This window comes from Cupressus sempervirens, chromosome 5, assembly GCF_028749045.1.
Source record: "Cupressus sempervirens isolate cs-2001-9-10 chromosome 5, ASM2874904v1, whole genome shotgun sequence".
NCBI lineage: Eukaryota > Viridiplantae > Streptophyta > Pinopsida > Cupressales > Cupressaceae > Cupressus > Cupressus sempervirens.
In genome coordinates, this window is record NC_143122.1 from 572,443,135 (window position 1) to 572,465,842 (window position 22,708).

Here is a 22,708-nt window from a genome sequence, read left to right on the forward strand (position 1 = left end):
TAAGCACTTTCTAATAGATTTGATAGCGATCATTTATTTAATACTTACATTTGTTTATTTAATATCTAATATATTTGAAAATATTGCACCAATAATTGTAACTTAAAGTTATTATTTTTGATGATGACTACGCATAATTAATTAAATGTATCCCTCATTCTTAAATCTAACCAATCATATGATGTCACATCAACTACAAAAGTATGGGTGTCCCTTTTGCTAACTATTGGTTTCACCTTTTCCCTCAATTTTGAACATATTGACAAAAAAAAAATGCTAATGTACAATCATATTTGATCGCATGGCATTGAAACCTTAGTTATAAGCAAGAGACTTATCAAGTAAGATGATATAAAAAAATTGGGAGCAATTTGAAAATTCCACTTAAAATTTCGAGAAGTGTAAAATTAAGGTGTTAAACTAACAAGTCCTCTCCCATATGTCCATTGAATGAATGAACAAGTTGAAGAGAAGTAAATCATATGAAAGGGTGAATTCAACAAATAAAGTAAACTTTAAAAAATATACAGATTAAGAAATGGCTCTCACTCCTGCTCCTGCCTACACTGCTCAGGCTGGGATTAAAAGATTAAAACTTTGGTTTCTCCCCCCCATTGTCCTCTAGCTGCTGTTGAGGGTGTTGTTTATTCAATGTTTGTAGCTGTGGATGCTCTTCGTCCCCCTGCAGCGGCTCAGATCATTGTGGATGTTGATCTAGTTGCTCTTGTTGTTGCGGCTCACCATTCTCCTAATGCTAAGTCTTGGGTTGTTGTGGGGTGTTCTGCAATCTCTCATGTTGATGTGACTACTTTTGAGCTAGGTATTGGGGGTCTTGTTGTGAAGTCAGGTCTCTGTTCGATTGTGCTCGTCTCTATAAATAACCCGCTTGTGCTTCATTTAGATTCAAAAATTGTTGATGAGATCTCCACATATGAGGTGGATTTCTCTTCTACAATTGCTATTTTCATTTTAGGGGTTGTCAACCCTCTCTTTTGGATCTGCTTGCTTGGATTTCCAAATATTGGGAACCTATTATCTCAGATTAACCCTGTGGCAAGGGGTTTTTTTATTGTGAAATTTGCAAATGTTGTAGATAGAGACTCCATCTTGTGTCATGGTTTCTCTTGGGAGGAGAGGTTCCCCTTGATGGCCAAACCTTGGTATAAGGATTTTGACCTGACTACTAAATCCTTTAATAAGATTCCTCTTGGGGTAAGGTTGTCGAATCTTTCCCTTTACTTTTGGCCAAATTCAATCCTGGAGGTTGTTGGGGAGGCCCTTAGGGACTTCTTGTTGGTTGATTTAGGATCTTCCAATGTGTTTTAGATGATGTATGCTCGCATTCTTGTGGAGATTGATATCTCCAAGGGGCTCCTTGAAAAGATTAAGTTAGCCTCTCCAAATGGTTCTTGGATTCAGCTTCTTGATTATGAAAGAATTCTTCAAATGCAAGAAATGTCATAAAATCGGCCATTTTGTTGCATGATGCTCCTTTGAAAAGGTTAGATTGAAGAAAACACCTTCTTGGTAGTTCGGGGTTTTAGATGATCACTACACAATTCATAAAGTATGCACAGTTGTGGATGGGCTGGATAGTTCTTCTCAGAATGATCTTTCTTTGGTGGAGGAATCTATTGCTGTCTCTGATGATTCAATTGTTGTCCCTACGGTAGTGACTCATAATGTTGTTGATGTTCCTTTTTCTGCTGTTGAAGATGTTAAGTCGAATGTTGTCCCTTTGGCGGCTCAGATTTAGATTGGTGTTGAAGTCCCTTTTTCTATTGTTCTTCAGAACATTGTTTTTGGTGTTGCTTTAGTTGTTTTATCTCCTGTAGTGAGGGTGTTGGGGGGTGGTTGTGGGGCTGATTGTCCTAATTGACTAAAGGTCATTGTGAAGGTGGAGGATGGATGCACATCATTAAAAAGGAAAAAAGGCAAGTCCTCCATTCCTTCGTTTGATATGTCTTTGTGTTCTCAAAAGATGAAACCAAAATGTAAATCTTGATGGTCTGTTTTGAACGAGGTTTCGGGTCTTTTGATAACTTGTTGCTCACCTACTCTTTTAGAGGTTGTTTCTTTTTGTTACGCTCACCTGCCTTTCTATGGCCTGTTGTTTGTTTGTTGATTGTTTAGGTTCAGGAGTTAATGTTTGTTTCTTTTGTAATCTGCTTGGTTTCAGGCACCGTTAAAACCTATTTTACTTAATCAAAAACTAATAAACTAGACTAGTTAAAGTCACTTAAAGGATTTTCATATAAAGTCACACGTGCACCATAATTCTTATACATGACATTTTTTTGTTATTTCATTTATCATTTGAGTGATATTCATTATATTGTGATTCTGTTTCAAAATGAGGAGCCTTTTACATTTTTCATGTTCTAGTGTCCTAATTGTTTTGGTGTAATCATTATCTTTTATGAAATATTGGTTTTTAGAAAATTTGGAATACACTCAAGTTCCATGTAGTAAACTTGCTACAGTTCTTTTGGTCATGGTTCCCTTTACTAAGCTTCCTACAATATAGGGAAGCACCTTTGCAACTCTATTCAAAATCTTCCTTAGCTTATGAGAATTTAACCTTAAAGCATTCTTTTGTAAATGGTCAATGTTATAATTGATGCAACATTTTGTTTCAAATTAATAGCCAATTATTTGTGTACATGACTTGAAAATAACATCAAGCATGTGTGCACATGCATTGCGTATGTGCGTTGTTCAGAATGAGAAATTCGCTCAAATTCAACTACTCAAGATAGAAGTGTTAAACAATTTGATTATAAAAAACTCATGTAATGAAATTGTTAACAATGACCAATATTTTATCACAATATAGTGACCATCTTTTGTAAGAATGTGATCCCAAAGATTTAAGGATCATGCCTATCATTGGCAAAATCATGTTATCCTAAAGGTCAATAGCCTCCTACTATAAAATAATATTCTGCATTTGGCTTTTTAAAGTTACATTGATGTACATCATTATTCATGTGTTAATCTGTCAACACAATTTGTTGTTTACAATTTTTCTTTTTCTTTTGTAATTAATTGTTTTCAAATTGTCTATAAATATGAATGTATCTTCATTTTATAACATAATAATTTTATACCATTACAATTATCTTCATAAAATTCTAATCTACAAAATGGGATCACAACACAGGGTACGATAATCTTGATCTTTTGCTCATTTTTACAAATTAACAAAGGAGAGTACCATTAAAAAAGGAAAAAAATGTAGCGAAAAGGAATAATACCATTTTGTGCAAGGGAAACACAACATCATTTTGCAAATATTTGGCTATGAGTTCAAAGACATTTGTAAACTGTGATAGTGGCAATAAGGCAATTTGATATTCTGTTTTCATTTTTTTTCGCTCTTTATTTTTCAATAAAAAATAAACTAAGAAAACAACAAGCCAAATCAAAATCTGTACAATTATATATATATATATATATAAAATACAGTGCAATCTATTGCCACAATGATTGGTGAAACTTTGATTGAAAATGACACAAAAAAAACACTCATATTTTTAATGATGTAATGTGTAATATTTGTGATGAACATACCCAACCTAAAACATTTGCTACTAGTGACAATTAACCTGCTTCTCACTACGGATAAAAACATGAATGCACTTTTATTTATTTAAATAAATAAGTTCCATACCATTTCGATTCTATTCATGAATCCTAGCCTAACATATTACATCATTACACATGATTGTATAAACAACAGAGCACAAAGCAAATGAAAAACAAAATCCTTCAACAACGTACATGTTTGATCAATTGTTCTTCTCAATCAAAAGAAATTTGGTCAATTACTATGATTTTGATTTTTGGCCCTGAATTTGCATACTACGGCTTCTAAGTTCACCCGTGTGATCAGTTTATACAAACAAATTTTACTGAAAACTGTTGCCACATTTTATTATTTTGCTCAACCATTGCAAAACAAAAAGTAACATGATTCCTGAGTTAATTATTTAAAAGATATAAAGCTTGAGCTTGACATTTTAATAAATCATATAAAAATTCTTATGGAGATGTTTTTCTTAATAAGCTAGAAGCCAAAACCACAGTAAAAAAATTACAACCCAACTCGAGAGGCACTGAAATTCTTATCTGAGATGTTATAGTCGTCAATTGAATGAAATTGTAACAAACTACTTAACATAAACTGCAAATGTGCTATCTATGTAAATTACCATAAGGAGAAACTAAAGCTTCACCTCAATTACATAAGTAGCAAGATGGGCAAATGTCTGACTTATAATTAGCATCTATAACTGCCTCTTTTGAATGGATACCACAGGTTGCCACTCGTTGAGATGTAATACAGGGCAAGATGGATTATTGAAGTCCAAGAAGAAATGATAATTAAATGTCCGATTAATAATTCCCATCTACTCACTGTCCCTCAATGCATCAATTACTGCCTCTTTCAAATGGGCATTACATGCTACCACTCGTTGAGATGTAATATTGAAGTCATCTCCAGATCTAAAGAAGTCAATAAAATTTGGTAAATAGTCAACACTTACATTTATGACAAAGCAAAATAAATCTGTAAGAAATCTGATCTTCCATTGCTGGATTCCAATTAGTTGCAAAAATGTTTATACTTTTGGTGCAAGCAAAAAAATACTCACGGATCAAAGACACAACCACCAGCTTCTTGAACTAATAGAACTCCCGCAGCCACATCCCTAACACATTAAAGCAACTTCAACTAAATCCAATTGTGACAAACTTCTCAAATAGCTTACTAGAGATAATAAAAAGTTGCTACAGTATATCTTACATACCATGGTCCTCCATATCCTAACTCATAAAAGGCATCAAGCCTTCCACATGCTATTCCACATAAGTTTAAAGCACACGATCCAGTCATGCGCAGTGAGCGCACCTGCCAAACATAAGTGAAGGACATTAAATTTGTAACATTAATTTTACTTAGCTTAACATGTGAAGACAGACTTACCTTGTAAAGCAATCCATTAATGCGATTTGTAGTAACATCAACAGTTGTTTTATCACGCTTTGTACCAACCTGAGAATCAAACGTGGATGAGAATGTTACAATTGTCCACTACATAATATGATTCTTTTGAATTGCCATAAGGACTGATAGATGAATGAGGACCCACACTTTTATCCATACAAGATCACAATCTCAAGGGGTTTATATTTGTCAGTATAACCTAAAAGAGGCAATTTACCTCCAGAACTTTATAGTAATCTATAATATATTTCCACGAAATTTTTTGTTACAAATTCTGAAATTCATTAATTAGTAAAAAAGATTTATGTACCTTGTAACCATTATCTTCAATCTAGAGAGAATATAATAAAAAGTGTTCGACAGGGATGTGTCTAACCCCTCCCCACCAAAAAAATAAAATCGTGCCCCTTGTAGGAGGTTGTTTCTGAGACTTGGGGACTAAGGGAAAACATCCCCCAACAGAACTACCTCTACTAGAGATGCTCCTAGGTTGCTTGATATATGGCACATGCCATTTCCTACCACATACAATTTTTAACTTCAAAAAAAATGCTTTCTATTCATTGGGCACTTGCAGAGCTGTTATACTGCTGATTTTTCTGTGAAGATTTCAACTCACTTCAATTTGCATCAGTGCCACCTCCTTCACCACTACTTCACAACCATCCCCCTGCTGTCCCCTTGTTATCCCCAAATTTATGCCCTTGGTCCCCCATCTCCGAAACCCATCCCCGCATCCCCACATCTCACCATCAGGAAACTCCGTAGAACACAAATGTGAAGTAGACTAACCTTGCATGGATGAGAGAAAAAGTTTTTTATAGGAAAAAAACTCAGTTGTAATATTGTATATCCCACAAGCATTAGAATATTTCAGAAGTACTTATTTTGCATATTCAAACATAATATTGTACTTTTGGTGAAGTGGTTGGGCTACTTAGTTTTCATGAAAGAAACCACAGTTTAAACAACAAAAAGACACCCTAGTGCTGAAAATGGCATGCCGAATGAATATCTAAGTGCTTGTTTTGCAGGTGGTTTGCAGCTAGAGAATGTTGGAAGGATGCAGCAAGACAGCCAGATGGTGCTAGATGCGCAGCCAGAATCATGTAGCAGCAGTATTTCCATTAGATTCAATGTTAGATTCATTTACAAAGGTTTGGGCCCTTCCAAAAATAAATCTCTCCATATCATAGCTCCCATCAAAAGTGTCTACCCATATTTTAAAAAAATAATGCAATTTGGGAAGTATCACAAAGGGTTACTACATTTTAGTAAGCTTGTACCAAATTCAAGAGCATTCTAGAGATTTATTTTATGAAATAAATAATTCTATCACAACAGAATTGAGATCAAGGAAATTGGACAAAAAAGGTGTCACTGACTCACTAGCACGCATTTGGACACATTTCATGATATATACAATCTAAAGTCTAAATTCTAAGATGTATATATGGCTGTTCGCAGTAAAGTAGTCAATATTTGGATCAGCCATTAGTACATGGTATGTAGAGTATATAGTGTCATAAATAGTGTGGTTCCACAAAACTCATGTCTAAGCAAGCTACAAAAATAACTTTAATACAAATAAAAATGTTGATGGAAGGTTCAGTGACACTTAATTTTCTTATAATATGGTCCAATATATTCTTCCACAGTCTGTTTACTGACTTTATAGTTGAGATACAATGTAGTGAGAACAAGTTGAATGCTTACATTATCTCTTACAAAATACTCCGCAAAGTCAGCATGAATGGTTTTAGTCTAATAATGTGCTAGATAGGGTAATAATGTCTTTTGATCCTCCATGAATAAAAATATTGTCTTCACATTATAAATCGCATCAAGTGTGCATTCCTGTGACAATTATACAATTCATTCGCTATTACAAACTCTATGTAGCATTATATAAGCGCAAAGAGTTATCCTCAACAGAAAAAGTCATATAAAACATTTACAAGTTACAAACGAGCTATCATAGGCATTTCAAGTGCATTCAAGAGAAAAATGAAATTGGCCATTTTATATTTATCTGAAAATCGAAGTTATTTTGGTAATTTAGGTAAGAAATGATTGTCAAATCTACCTCTTCATGATGGATAGTCTATCTAATTTTTTTTAAACATATTGTCTGTCTACACAAAATTCATTGTTAACCATATGCTTTAGCTTTGTATAAGATATTAAGCCTGATAGAAGAGTAATTTCAATGAATTCAGACTAGTTCGGTTGATTTTGATAAGATAATATTTGCTCCCTGCTTTGTGTAAAGCACGCGTGGGGGGGGATAAATAGAAAAATGATTTTTACCAGTTTAAACTTTATCAACCGAATAGTGTTATTTACTGAATTCTAACAATTATGCACATATGAACACAAGAATACAATGCTACGTGGAAACCCTAATGGGAGAAAACCACAACAAATCAATGCTTTATATAATTGTTCTTTTACAAAGTTTGTAGGCACCAACCTTCTAGAAGCACTGACCCCTACATTCACTTGGTGAGCACCAACTCACTAGAGGTAGAGACCCCTACATTCACTTCGTGAGCACCAACACACTAGAGGCACCAACTCCTCATTCTCTTTAGAGGTGCCAACCTCATTCAATTTTTTTTCACAAGAACTAGAACTCTCATCCTCGAACTGTCACAATCTTTCTCTCAAATCCAACATTACTTGATCAGAAGTCTGTCATTAACTTTCTTCACAACTCTACTCTTAAGCCATCTTTTAAATGTATATGTTTCTCTCTCAATTCTTCATAGAAGTTGTTCTCTCCATACAATTCCCACTCTCCTAAATCTTTTATTTCAATACTCCACATATTTTTTCTTCTGTGTTCTATCTTATTTTATACTACTCATCTTGACACATCTTCATTGAAGAAAGACACCTGTTATCAAAACAAAACTCTCCAAAGCACATCTTTTGGATTAAAAAAGATGCATCTCTTAAGAAGCATGCCTCTTTGCCTTTTAACTATTTCCTGACCTGTCTTACCTGGCAAATATTAGTTTACTGACAATACTATTATTTATGTCATTACACTATAACGAATTGTTTCTTAGCCAAATCGACCATCATATTAATTATGCTCTTTCCTTGACAAATTGGCCAACAAATTACTTACATCATTGCATCCTTGGAATACCCATTAAGTATCGCTGTATACATGTTATTCATAATCTTTAATCTCTTCTTTGCACTTTACTATTCTATCTTATCCCTGCCTTTTATCTCTTGTATCTTCTGTCTTGTGAATTGTATGAGATGTTGTGATAAACATTGGTGATTTAAAATTCTTTTGTTTGTACTTTAATTTTGGTGCCAATAGTATGGTTGACCGTATGGTTGACCTATGTCCTTAATTACTGCATATCAATGCTCTTCAACCTTATTGTTATCTGTATACAAATGCTTATGCACTACCAGAGTATATTGTCCATTAATAATGTTAATCTATTAACATAAAAATAATCATTATCAAATTTGCAAGTCAACTGACATATAAATGATCAAAGTCTTCTTAAACTCACTGACCATAATTCTTGTCAGCGCTCCTTTAGTAAATCATTGCGCATTATAGTTTTTCATCAGTATTTATTAGCAATACCAAATGAAACATCTGTCAGAATACTAGCAGCAGTACACAATTGAAGGGGGGTGTGAATCAGTTGTGTCAAGATCTCACAAACTTTTACTGATTAAACTTTAAGCCTTAATTCTTAATGATAAGCATGATAACATAACATCAAAACATCGCATGAGCACATGACACCATCATTTTTGACATGGAAACCCTGTTAGGGAAAAACCCATGGTGGGGCTGGTACCCACAATAAACTATACTATGTTAGAAGTATAACTTATTACAAAGGTGAAGGCACTTGCATTCAGGCACACAGCCTAGAGCACACTATTCAATTACAATGGAAGGTTCACTGCCTTAAAACTTTGGACTAAATTTCATCTCACCTATCATAGACATCTCAAACTCACTTTGCATTTCATTTGTGAATTTCTTACTCAAAACATCATCACCTTGAAAGATAATGTCATCAACAGTTACTTCAATGATTAGCATGCTATACTGATCAACCTTATAATATAGATTACTATCAGCAATACCTTTGCAAAAACCAAGCTTTAGGAGATACTTATCTGGTCTTGCATACCATGCTCTAGGGGCATGTTTCAGCCCATACAAAGCCTTTTTCAGCCCATAAACCATATTAGCTTCATCTGTTAATATGAAACCATCAAGCTGTTTCACATACACTTCATCTTCCAACTCTCCATTCAAGAATGCATATTTGACATCCATCTGATATACCTTGAAATCCTTGAAAGCAACATAAGCAAGAAACAATCTAACTGTCTCAATTCTAGCAACACGAGCAAAAGTTTCATCAAAGTCAATACCTTCCATTTGAAAGTAGCCTTTGCAAACCAATCTAGCCTTATTTCTTACCACTTCACCTACTTCATTGAGTTTATTGTTGAACATCCATTTGGTACTAATCACATTATTGTCCTTAGGTCTAGGAACCAAAAATTAAGTGTTGTTCTTGTGAAACAGATCCAGTTTCTCATTCATGGCATTTATCCAATTCTCATCTTTGCATGCTTTATAGACATTTTCATGTTCTGCTTTTAAAATCATACAAATATCTTCTCTAGCTTTAGCTAACTTCCTTCTAGTTTGCACACCTTGATGATTATCACCTATAATCTCATTTTCAGAATGATTAAGCTTTACGTACCTTGGTGCCTTCAGTGCTGCATGAATTGTTGATTCACGACACTCTTCTTCAAGGTATCTTCATTTTGAGCGCTTTGTACGAAAAAAGCAATCTGAAGTTGATTATGTGGTTGGATCTATGTTCCTTGATTTACCTTTGTATCCTCTTCATCTAAATCATAGCAATTGGCTCTTGGCTACATCTGAATGTCCTCATCAGCTCTAACATTTGCACTCTCAACTATCGTCCTCAACCTTTTTGTTGCAACACTTGTAGGCCTTCCTCTTGGTGGAGTCTCCAAGAAAGATACCTTTATCACTTCTAGGACCAAGCTTTCCTATATCTTCATCTCTCTTGATATAACATTCACTTCAAAAAACTCTGAAATATTTCACAATAGGCTTGTTTCCATACCAGAGTTCACAAGGAGTCTTACTAGTTCCACTCTTTATCTATACTTGGTTCAACATATATATTGCTATCATTATTAGCTCTCTCCAATAGATATGTAACACATTCCTTTCAATCATCGTGGGCATAGTTGTTTCTAGGATTGATCTATTCCTTCTTCTACAATACCATTCCGTTGTGGAGTCCTTGGAGCCAAAGTTTAACTCTTTATCCCATGTTCTTCGTATGCATATAACTCACCAGATGTGAATTCACCACCTCTATCTGATCTCAAGCATTTGAGCTTCTAACATGTTTCTATCTCCACCATTGCCTTGAAGACTATGACCTTCTCAAAGGTCTCAGATTTCTCCCTTAGGAAGGTGACCCACATCATCCTTGAGTAGTCATCTACAAATAGCAAGAAGTATCTATCTCCATGTTAGCTCTTAGTCCTAGATGGAACACACAAGTTTATATGCACAAGATTTAGCAATCCTTTTGATGAAGTTTCCCTTGAATGATGCCCTATATTGTTTACCCATCAAACATCTCTTCCACATAGGACTAGTAGGTTTTATCATCTTGGGTAAATCTTTAACTACACTTGTAGTACTTAACTTCACAATGTTATCAAAGTTTACATGACAAATTCTCTTATGTCATAACCAGTTGTCATCAATTTGAACAATTAAGCATCTTTGTTCACTACTAGTCAAATGAAGATGTTACCTCTTGATTTTGTTCCACATGTAATCTCATTTCTTGAGCTTTCCAAAATTTTGCAGTTGTCATCCTTGAACTGCAAATCATATCCCTTGTCAACCAGGTTTCCAACACTCAAAAGATTATGCTTTAAGCCTTCAACATACAAAACATCATCAATATTTGTCTTACCATCAAGAATAATGCGTCCTCTGCCTCTGATAAGACAAGGAGTGTCATCACCGAACATAACAACACCACCATCATATATATCTTTCTAGCTTAACAAATCTACTTTTGTCTCTTGTCATATGATGTTAGCATCCACTATCAATGACCCAATCTTTTATTTTCTCCAAATGAGAGACTAGTGCTCTTTCCTCATTCATGGTAGGGCTAGGGTCTTCTTCCTTGATAGCAATGAATCCTCATTCTTCATAACTCTTCCCACCTTTTCCAAATTCTTCATCGGTTACTTCCTCATTAGCAATGTAACATTCTTTTGGAGGTCTAGACTGATATTTTCTAGGCTTTAGAAACCTACTAGGGCATCTTGATGCAAAATGACCAATCTTGTTACACAAGAAACATTTCAAAGGCAATTTACCTTCATACTTACGAGAACCCTTTGGTATCCTCCTGGCAATCAATGCTTCAAGGCTTTGAAGTTCTCTTTCTTTCTCCACAATTTCTTTCCATCTTCGTCCCTTTGATCCTTTAATTTGTGTGATGAACTTTCTCCATGTTCATCTCTCTACCTGTTCTTAGAACCAGAAGCCTTGAATGTGGCTTCAACCTTTGGTAATGCATCTCCAAAATCACTCATCTCAAAAGAAGTCAACTTGCTAAGCAACACATCCTTTGTAATTGTGGATACTGTATTAATTTCCTCAATAGAAGAAACTTTATGTTTGAAAACAAGAGTCAAGGATCTTAAAACTTTACCAACAATGACATCCTCAATTACAACTGCACTAGTACTTCTCAAGCCACAAACAACTTAAGTCACCCTTTGGATGTAGGAAGTAACATTTTCATGTTCACTTATCTTTAAGGCTTCAAATTTTCCTCTTAGGGTTTGCAATTTTTCCATCTTCACATACGTGTCCCCTTCATAGAGAGTCTCCCAACTTTTTCCAGAACTCACGTGTTGTTCCCAATCTCATGACATTAGAATATACTAAATCAAGGAGTGCACTTAATAGGGCTTCTTTTTCTCTATTAGTTGGCATCACACTTCTCATTGACATTGGTTTGTGCAAGATTAGGAATAGTGTAGAATGTTTCAATAAGCTCCTAATGCTCATTTCCAAGACATTAGGTGTGTCTCCATCCAATCCTTCTAGAAGGAATAGTTGTTGCCATCAAACCTAGGACTGTCCTTCTTAAAAGTGCTTATTTTGATCTCCTCAAGTTGTTAGGCTTCAAAAGAGGAACCTCCCTTTGATAACAATTGTTAGAACTTAGAATACTAGCAACAACACATAACTTAGAGAGGAGGGAGTGAATTAGATGTGTCAAGATCTCACAAAATTATACCAATTAAACTTTAAAACCTTAGATTTTAATGATAAGCAAAATAACACATAATCACAAGACACCATCATTTTTTAAATGGAAACCCTGTTAGAAGAAAAACCATAGTGGGGCTGGTATCTAAAATAAACTATGCTTTGTTAGAAGTATAACTTATTACAAAGGAGAATGCACTTGCATTCAGACACGCTGCTCAATTACATTGGAAGGCTCACTGCCTTATAGGTTTGGACTACAATCCAATATTACATGAACAACTTAATAGCATCTTCCTTATGCATGTTCATTTTTGTTGAAGCTCATTGGATTCCACTCATACCTCTTCATCTACTACTAACGCATGGCTCATATCCACATCCACATCCACACCACACACACTTCTCATCCTCAAAAGATTACATTTATTTATACAAGTCATCCACTTTTAGAAGCAATACAAGGTCAGCCTTAGTTAACACTTATTTACAAAATCATTTCATAATTACAATACAACCGATCCATTGAACATTAGCTAACAACATCCTCGAACACATAAAAAAAATCCTTGAACATGCTACAATCCTCCTCAACACGTTTCACCACAAGTCATCCTTAAACACTGTCTATCTACAAACCATCAATTCTATTGCCTCAAAAACCTAACTATCTTTGCTCATTATTACAAACTAATCATGTCGAGGATGCATAATGGAGTCCTTGATATGCTATAGCCATCACTACTCATAACTTGTTCCCACTAACATCCCTAGACTATCACCCTATCTTTCCTGACTACTATTTGATCCCCATTTCACAAGTACCTAGTAAATCTTGTGTAACTTCCATAGTTAGTGCAGCAAACCTTAGCAACTTCACAATGTCATCTATAGATCTAGTCATGTTTCATATGGTGGTCTCACTGATCTAGTCATCTTACTTGAACATTCCTATACGAACTCTACAACATTGTCGGAGTAGAGAAATATGTTATCAATGACAACACATCTCTCAAATATGTGAAGGTGCATATTTGTCCAACAACATCCTCCGTCAAAATAGTATACAAAATACTACCACATTCTCATATAGTTGTCTTGGTGCTACTGAAGCCTTAGTTGGAAAACATTTCTCAAGCGACAGAGGAAACAATTCCACATATTGTTTTCTATAAATAATTCCTCTTCATTTCTTCTTTTGTCTTTAATGCATAGAGACCAAAATCAGAATCCTTTATATTGTCATTATTTTTTATTGACAGATTGGTGGTTTTCAGATCTCTATGAAACCCTTTTGGCATCTCTTGTCACACATACACATACTTCAGCATCAACCCGAACTAGAAATCTTTGATATCAACGACATTCTTTTCATTTTTGACATCAACAATAATATATTCTAATAGTCTCATCCAAACCTGTTTGAATCAATGTGTGAATTATCTCGATGAAGTCAATCATCCCTTCATACTTCAACAATGATTTCCTTCTTTTAGCATTGAGATTAACTATTATGTCTATCAATCCTTGCACATGAACTATTGACATTAATGACAATATTTCCAACACTTCGGTATTTTCCTCCTTTATAGTTAAAACCTCAAACATCAATGTTTATTTTAGCAATCATCATGTTTGTGAGAATGGATTCTTAATCTTCGCAATTTACTTAGAAATTTGTGCATCCATGTTTGTTCTCACCAGAAGATCCAATAAATCTATGCATGAGTGTTTACTGACTTGTTAGTCATTATGTGGACTGACTCATAGTCCTTTAAGTCACTTGACCCCAACCTAGGACTATGGACTTTAGTTGTGCTATTCTTGAGGGTTATTTTCAATTTTGGTAGATGGTCTTTACTTTGTGATGAGAAATTTCTTACAAGAGATGTTCAAGCTATAATCAGTCTAAACTAAGTGTCATTGCATGTGAAGTTGCTTGTGTTTGGTTCACTTTACAGTGGAAAGAATCTGGAAAGGTAATTGTGCTCCTTCAAACAAATTGTTGATGGATTTGCTACTGTAATATGGATTTCATAAGGTATATTAGACCCCTTTTATTTACAATTATCTCTATCTCGGTGGTAATGAAAAATGAAAACCCTCAAGAGATTCACAGCTATGCGGACATATGTATTGATTGTTGTTGTTAATTGAAAATGATCAAGTGGACTACTAAGAGTGATTATCTTTTTGTATAATAATATTGAACTCGTGTTGTTTTGAGAACCTTAGAGTACCTTCAATTTATGTACTACTAGGTTTCACCTCAAAGGAACCAATGGGTTGTTTGAACCCTAAGTTGCCGATTCCAAGTCAAAGTTTGAGAACCGGTGCGCAAGTTCGACAAAATTTTGGAAAGGAGTTTGGGTTTGTTTTGGGTTCGTTAGTACAAAACCATGTAAAATTTATATATATATATATATATATAGACATTTTTATGAAGCATGAGTTAAAATTAGAATGTAGCATAGTAGCATAAACACATTTAAACAACTAAAATTTTAAAAGACCATAAACAGTTAAACTTGTAATCATAGTGATAATACAATCATATAGTAACATAGTTCAATCAACTTCAAAATCAACGATTCAAAACATTTAAAATATCACGTTTCATGTTCACTGTTTAACTAATGGAATGAAAATCTATTAATATTCTCTCTCTTCAATCTCCATCTTCTTCTTCATATTCATCTTCTTCTTCTCCGTCATTACTTGCACTAAGGCCAATGGGATCAGCAGTAGAATCAACAATAGTATTGACATCAAAGTCATCAAAATCATCAGCTGTAAGCCGAGCAGTGGAAGCATCCAAGTCCGCAATCTCTGCACCTACATCCCACTTCTTTGTCTCCCTTTCTTTGTATTCTTGACTCTTGTGCGAAAGAAAGCGCAAGTTGTTATGCACAAATGCCACGTTCTTTGCTTTTTTTTATTGCAACCTATTGCACTTCACCGAGTGGATGAAAGAATAGGTGCTCCAATTTCTTTCTAATGCAGAAGAACTAGCAACCTATAAAGACAACATAGGGTAAGCAATTAAAAAAGAATTAATTCAATATTATAAAAAAATTAAAATCACTTTCTAGTCATGATTCTTTTGAAGATAAAGTGAGCTAATTTTTTAAAAATAAAACTTACTTGTGATATAACTTTGGTTGCAAGGGGCTGCAATGTTTGGAATTTTCGGCCATGGAGGTACCACCAACCATGAGCATCCTTCTTCAACTGATGGCAAAGAGCATCATTACTTAGGCCTCTAGCATTGACAAACTCTATGAACTCATCCATGATTACATCTCTCATATCATCATCAGGAAATTTTCTTCTAAATATTGCCTAGTACCCGTCAAACACTTCCATACCTCTATACGGGGGCAACCTTCCTGATGGATCACAATATTGTGAGCTATAGTATTTGGGGGTGTCAAGGCATAGGCAAGCAAATGAAATGGAGTGGTCATTTTGTTCCATCTTTCATTAATAACTTTTTGCACTTATTTGGAAAAGGTCTCTTGCGAATCTTGCTCCTTCTCATTTATAACTTGTTTGATCTTCTCAATCATTGAGTCTATGTCATCATAGATCTCTCTAAGGCAAGGCCTATCCATGTCAGTGTACCTAAGCATGCTCATAATGGGCTTGGTGATCTTAAGGGGATATTCCATACATTCCCACCATGACTCAGCCAATAGCCTATCCTTTATTTTGTGTTCTTTTGCTTCCATACACCCCAACTGTGGCTGATTACCATACCTTGATGTGCATCTTTCACTTGCACAAGTCGTCTTAAGACGATTATATGTGATGCAAAATGGGTCTCAGCAACCTGTGACATAAATTAGAGCAAAAAACAAGAACTATTAGATACATATTTTAGAAAAGTATACTGTTGTGAAGTTTTCACACCATCACCCCAAAATTTTTGGGGACCCCCCTTTTTAATTGCCTTGGCAAATTTTTTCGAAGTTTCTGAAAATTTTGATTTTGATTTTTTTGAAAATTTTGAGTCTTGGATGCCTTCAAGGCTAGGGGGGAGAAAAGGTTAGATTTATTTTCACCCGCTTCCAACTTGATTTTCTAGAACAACCAATTTCATCTTAGGCTAGACAAATTTCAAAGAGCAACACTTAGTAGGATAAAATTGTAGATTTTGTACTTAGACAATTTCTTTTGAAAATTTGGATATAATTTTGTAAATTTAGATAATTTTCAAAAGGTGAAATTTTGTTGGATTTAGGTTTTTGGAAAATCTTGAATTTCTTTGGTGAAAATAAAAAATAAAAAATTGTGAAGATGAAATCAAATTGCAAAATCGATTTTAGACTCTAGAAATGATTTTATTCTTGTCAAAATTTTAAATTGCTTGGCAAAATCGATTTGAATTGAATTGCAAAAAATTGGCTTTAATGGATTAAAATTGCCTTGAAAATTTTTAAGCCTTTAATAAAATTGGTAATTTAATATTGAAAAAATGGCTTTTGGCTAGCCAAAATCTGATTTTAATGACATTAATTGCTAAATCATCATTAAATGGAGACATTTAGCACCTCCAAGGCATTATTTATTTTCTTTTTGCAATTTTGGTCTAATTAGCAATTTTTAAAAGTAAATTTCATCTTGGCAAAGTTAATTTTTGGCTAAGCATTTAATTGGGGGCCATGTCTTGTGTTCCAATTAATTTATTTTTTGCTCCTAGGGTCCCAATCGGCCAACTAGGAAGGATGAGCAAGTTAGGTATAAGAAGAAACTCTTTCCTCTCATTTTCTCATTCCTCACTCCTCCCCTTTTGTGCTTAGGCGATTTTTTTGACTAGGAGCAGATTTTCTCTTCCTTGAGTGATTTTCCTAAGGGAGATTGGCATCTTCTTTGGGTGATTTTTCTAGCTAGGGCAGATTGGCATTATTGTTGGCAAATTTCTTCATAGTAGAGATCTCCATGTTTGGCGATTTTCCATGATTGAGGGCAGATCTGCACTCTTCTTGCTTGGTGAATTTTGAGGGAGCCGAATTTTGTGGAAGCCGAATTTTGAGGGAGCCGAATTTTGTGGAAGCCAAATTTTGAGGGAGCCGAATTTTGTGGAAGCCAAATTTTGAGGGAGCTGGATTTTGTGAGATCCAAAATTTGTGGAAGACAAAATTCTGATTTTCAAGAGCGGTTGCAATTTTTCTCCTAGAAATTGGGTGATTTTGTTGCTAGAGCCCCAAGATTTGCAAGTTTGAAATTCTTGAAGTCTGATCCTAAATTCCAAAAGAAGGATTCGGCTGTTGGTAGAGGTAACTTTAAATCATTTAGAGTTGAAAGGGGTCCTTAAGCTGATTTCCTTCTTTCGTTCTTGTCTAGATATTGTCTCCCTTGGTTCTTGCATTCATTATCCACCACTCAATCATCCTATCATAGGTTGACGAGATGGTAGATGTTAGTGCAAACAAGAATCCTAAGGGAACAAACACTAAGAAAGACAAAGAGGATATGATGTCCAAAACAACTTTCTTCTCAAAAATGAGGCAAATAACTAATACCAATGTTGGTACAGTAAACATGATACAGGTAAAAATCCAAAAAGAGACTCGGCTATTGGTAAAGGGTAACTTTAAATCATTTAAAGTTGAAAGGGGTCCTTAACCTAATTTCCTTCTTTCGTTCTTGTCTAGATATTGTCTCCCTTCGTTCTTCTTGCATTCATTATCCACCACTCAACCATCCTATCATAGGTCGACGAGATGGTAGATGTTAGTGCAAGCAAGAATCCTAAGAGAACAAACACTAAGAAAGACAAACAGGATATGATGCCCAAAACAACTTTCTTGTCAAAAATGAGGCAAATAACTGATACCAATGTCGGTAGAGTACATATGTTACAGGTAAAGAACAAACTAAAGGAAGGACAATCCCTGTTGGCAAAGAAGATATACAAAATGCGGTTGCACATCACAGCCCAGGCGTCGACACTTCCATTACAACCATGATGAGTGACATTGGAGCAGTACTTGATTTTGAAGACATCAGAGAAGAGGATATCAATGAGACAAGACTTAGATCAAGATTGGATGAGTTGGGGAAGGTTGCCATCAAGAAGAAACATTTGGGCACCCTTGCCTCCCTCAACACCTTTATTGGATACGCAAAAAAATATGAGAAGGAATATGAGAAGACGCTACAAGCAGCATGATGAAATCAGCTGAACTCGAGATGAAGTATACACCTTGTCCTCTCATGGAGGAAGTCAATGAGAGGCTAGCTAGGTTCATTGCCTTAGCTAAAAGAATGAAAGAAAAAGGGAGATTTATATTAGAAGATCATTTGATGTAAAGCCCAAGTGGCAATTTTTCTTTCTTCTAGAATAGGACAAGTGTCTAATTCTGATTGGCCACCATTTTGGTGCCTTCTCATTGGTTGCTACTTTTCCACTTTTTTCATTGGTCCATTGACGAGGTGGCATCTTCTCATTGGCAAATGGGGTGGCAACCCTAATTAGGGTTTCTAGGATCCAATCTAGATCGTTGATTTTGCTTTTGATCTCTATCGTCGGTTGTAATTTTGGCCTCTATATAAGGCCATTTTTCTCTCATTTGTGAAGAAGTTATGTTGGAGAATTGTTGCGAAGATACTATCAAAATTGTTCTCTATTCATTGTTGTGGCTTGCATGGTGGATATACATGATCATTTTGGTGTATTGCATGGTTCTTCTCATCTCTCAAATTAAAGTAGGATTTCATTTCATGTTGTTAAAGTAGAAGTAGATGGCTAATTGTATGCTGATGTTAGTGAATGTTTGATAGGGATCTACAACTGGGCCACTGGTTAAGGAGCCTTGTGTGGTAAACTAGTTCTCTTTTCCTTTGAATCATTGCATCTATGGAGGTGGAGCCGCTAGTAATCTTTCCATTCATAGGAGTAGGAGTAGAATAGCAAGTAGTTTGGTAGTTGGAGTTCGTTCTTATAAAGTTAGAAAGGAAGGTTAAAGTCATTGAAGCATTATTGCCTCCTCCTCGTGCAATCAACATTATTTGGAGCTACATCCTCCACCATCACTATCACCATCAACATCACCTGGCACTCATACAAAATCATCACCATCTCCCAAAAACCCAAGTCATCCTCGAATGAATACCGTAAGGCCACCTACGTGATTACCAATAAATCACATCGATAAACTGAGCGAGTATCCACAAGTGTAAGGAACATTGGAGTTATTCTCATATCCCATGAGCATCAACTTTTCAAGAGAGGAATTATGTGTTTGATACTCCATATCAGATATTCAATTGCTAATATGTTATGTAGTGGTACAAAAACTCACATCAACATATACACATTGCACAAATGAAATATGAAAAATTAGAAATTGTCAAATATTACAAAATAAATTACTAACTTGAGTTCAAGTTCATTTACCTTCAATAGCTCCAATTTTGAGTAGTTCCGGAAAAGTGATTGGGTCATGTGGTGGTTTGTGACAAACATTTGTATGTCCTCAGCCTCTTCATACATTGTTTTGATCCACTCAATTTGATTCTCAATCTTTTGTAGCATAAGATTGAGTAAATGGACTGCACAAGGTGTCCAAAAGATATGTTGATATCGTGTTTCAACCAACAAACCTGCTGCTCTAAAATTCTTTGCATTGTCCATTATGACTTGGACAACATTTCTTGCACCCACCTGTTCAATGGCCCCAATTAGGATACCAGCAATAAATGGCCCATCTTTTACTTTGCCCTCACAATCCACCGCTTTCAAAAACATTGCCCCTTTAGGGGACACCACAAGGACATTGATCAACGGACGGTTCCTAAAATCCTTCCAGCCATCTGAAACAATCGTCACCCCTGTCTCAATCCATGAGTCCCTTATGGGCTTCAATTGATTTTCAATCCATTGGACCTTATCATCCAACAAGGTGGTGCACACTTTCTCATACCCAGGGCCACAATACGCCTCAACATGTCCTTCCAAAATGGAGAGCAGACAACATTAATGGACAACCCATTTGCATACAAGCACCTTCCCACCTTAATGTCAGCAATTTCCCAGCCCTTATTTTGAAAAGCAGTTTCTAGTGGCCCCTTTCTTTTGTGTACAATGGGGACAGATTCAGTGTCAATGTTCGTTGTAGTACTAAAGAAGGGGTGGTCTTGCACTATAACATTTGGGGGGGGTTGCATTCCATTTGCTCTTTTACTTTTGTTGGCATTGCTACTTTGTTCTACTGCGTTGTGTCCTCTCTCTTCTGCTACCTCATGCTCTTCAATATATTTTAACACAGTTAGATTTGGTATAGGGGCACCTTTTTTGCCAGGGCATTTCTTGACTCCTCTTCCAGTGTAACCACATAAACAACCTACCACACGATAATAAGAACTATTTCTTTCTACACCACATCCTTGACATCTCCAATGGAATGCACCACCTTTTGGAAGAGGTTTTAAAATGTCTACATACTTCCATAGAGCAGAATCAGAGTTGGGTTCCATTCTTTGTTTGGTGTTGCCTATTGATGAAGAGGTAGATCACATTCCTTTCCCTATGGCAAGAAATTAGATACATGTTCATAATTTATATGCAAGAAAATGAGAAATTTTAGAATAATGGAAAAGATTTGAAAAAACATATGAAGATTGAAATAATGGAAAAATGAAAAAAAGTTAAAAACTAGAGCAAAAACAATAGCAAATGGAATAAGATCTTATCTTTTCCAGCCATTGCAAGCTTGCAAATGTATATGAATGATGCACAAACACTTGAAGAACACCAACAAATCAATCTTCAAACTCCTCCTTGCACAACCGGATGCTTGCTAAAAAACTTATGTGCTCTCCCTTAAGACAAAATAACCTCTTTAGAAACATAGAATGACAATGAGAGGGCACAAAACCAATTAATAACACCTTTTAGGCTTAATGGATGCCAAACTATTATTAAAAATTGCTGATTAAACACCTTTCCAGCCGTCTGTCTTTGCGGGTTCGAGCTTGGTTCGAAAATTTTGACGTGGTTCGCCCAGGGTCGAACCCAAATCGAACCAGGAGTGCAAAAATCACACCCTGGTTGAACCAAATTCAAACCGGCCCCAAACTTCAAACTAGTTCGAACTTACCTTGGTTTGGAGATGGGGGGAGGTACCCGTGCAACTTAGTTTGAACCTTATTGACTTTCCTATCTTTGATCCTTGCCAATCATGCTGATGACTACTTTTGAAAGCCTATGCTATTCTCTTGTGATTTTAAAACCTTTTAGGGTTCGTAAAGCACTATTGGATTGTGTATCAATACATGCAGAGTTTCAAGTAACCCTATCTCCCTTGGTTTGTCAATGTTTTGAACTTCTTATTGTTCCTTATGGATTGTCTTGTGCATTGTAATTCATCTCAGATAAGATTTGTAATGGTACTAATCATTAGATTGAACATTATGTGGATAAGAGTTCAGACCTATTTGAGGTTAAATCCTAAGGATAAGATCCCTTAAGTTTTTTTTAGGTCATTAACCCTAGAAAAATAGCATGTCAGATAAAGCTTGTGGTGAATGAGCTACTCTTATCTAGGCAGATGGCTTTGGTAGTACTCCATGGTTGGCATTTAGTTGCACCCTAGACCTTACCTGTGTATTTGGAGGGGGTCAATTGGGGACAACATTGATGTGTTTCTTGAGCCTGCGCATGGCAGACTTGTGTGGACAATTGTTTACTTGTTGTATTGTTAGATTATAATATATACTTATAGTTAGCACTACAATTGGAATTTATGCTATACTTCATGGTTTTATGTTTTCACTATTGAAGTTGTGATGTAAAAGATCTATTAAGCTAGGTTATGACTTCAATTGGATGTCATGAGTTGGACTACTGTTGGTCTATAGTCAGTGTTGAATTATGGTGGTCAACTAGCCATAAGCTATAACTCTTCCACTATACCATGATGATGATATAGTTTTTGTTCTTGAATGATAGTATACTTGTATAATTGTCTTGGGAAAAGGATAAGCACTCTCTTGCCTGTACACTGAGGGTAGATTTTAACTTGTGAATAGCGGCAATGTCATGATTACGAGTATCTGTAAGCCATGTAGCATGGGTTCATTAATGTGGACTTTTGCTGCAAACTTCCTTCTCTGCAATTATAAGCATTATAGTTTTGAGGCAAGCAATGAACAAACTGTGAATATGACTGTTGACTGAAACTGAAAACCCTAGTTGGTTTGGATATAACATGTCTATGTAAAAGCCTTACATAAGAGGACTGAAATGTGACTCTCTTTGTTGATCATATTGGAGAATGTCCGATGGAGGTTTCTTGGTTATATGTTTTGGTCGTGTATTCAGGTGATTTATTGATCAA

General features: G+C 35.4%; 1 protein-coding gene across 1 annotated transcript in view; it reads right to left on the reverse strand.

Moving 5' to 3' along the window:
- Window positions 1–4,020: 4,020 nt before the first annotated feature.
- The window catches only part of LOC149557223 (inositol monophosphatase 3-like), a 71,998-nt gene continuing 53,310 nt past the window's right edge, over window positions 4,021–22,708 (reverse strand). Inside the window, exons 9-12 of the mRNA XM_089831943.1 lie at window positions 4,991–5,059; window positions 4,815–4,915; window positions 4,659–4,715; window positions 4,021–4,509 (exon numbers count right to left, since the gene is read on the reverse strand). Of these exons, the coding sequence (XP_089688069.1) occupies window positions 4,413–4,509; window positions 4,659–4,715; window positions 4,815–4,915; window positions 4,991–5,059 (324 nt within the window). The 3' untranslated portion in view covers window positions 4,021–4,412. The remainder of the gene's footprint in view (window positions 4,510–4,658; window positions 4,716–4,814; window positions 4,916–4,990; window positions 5,060–22,708) is intronic.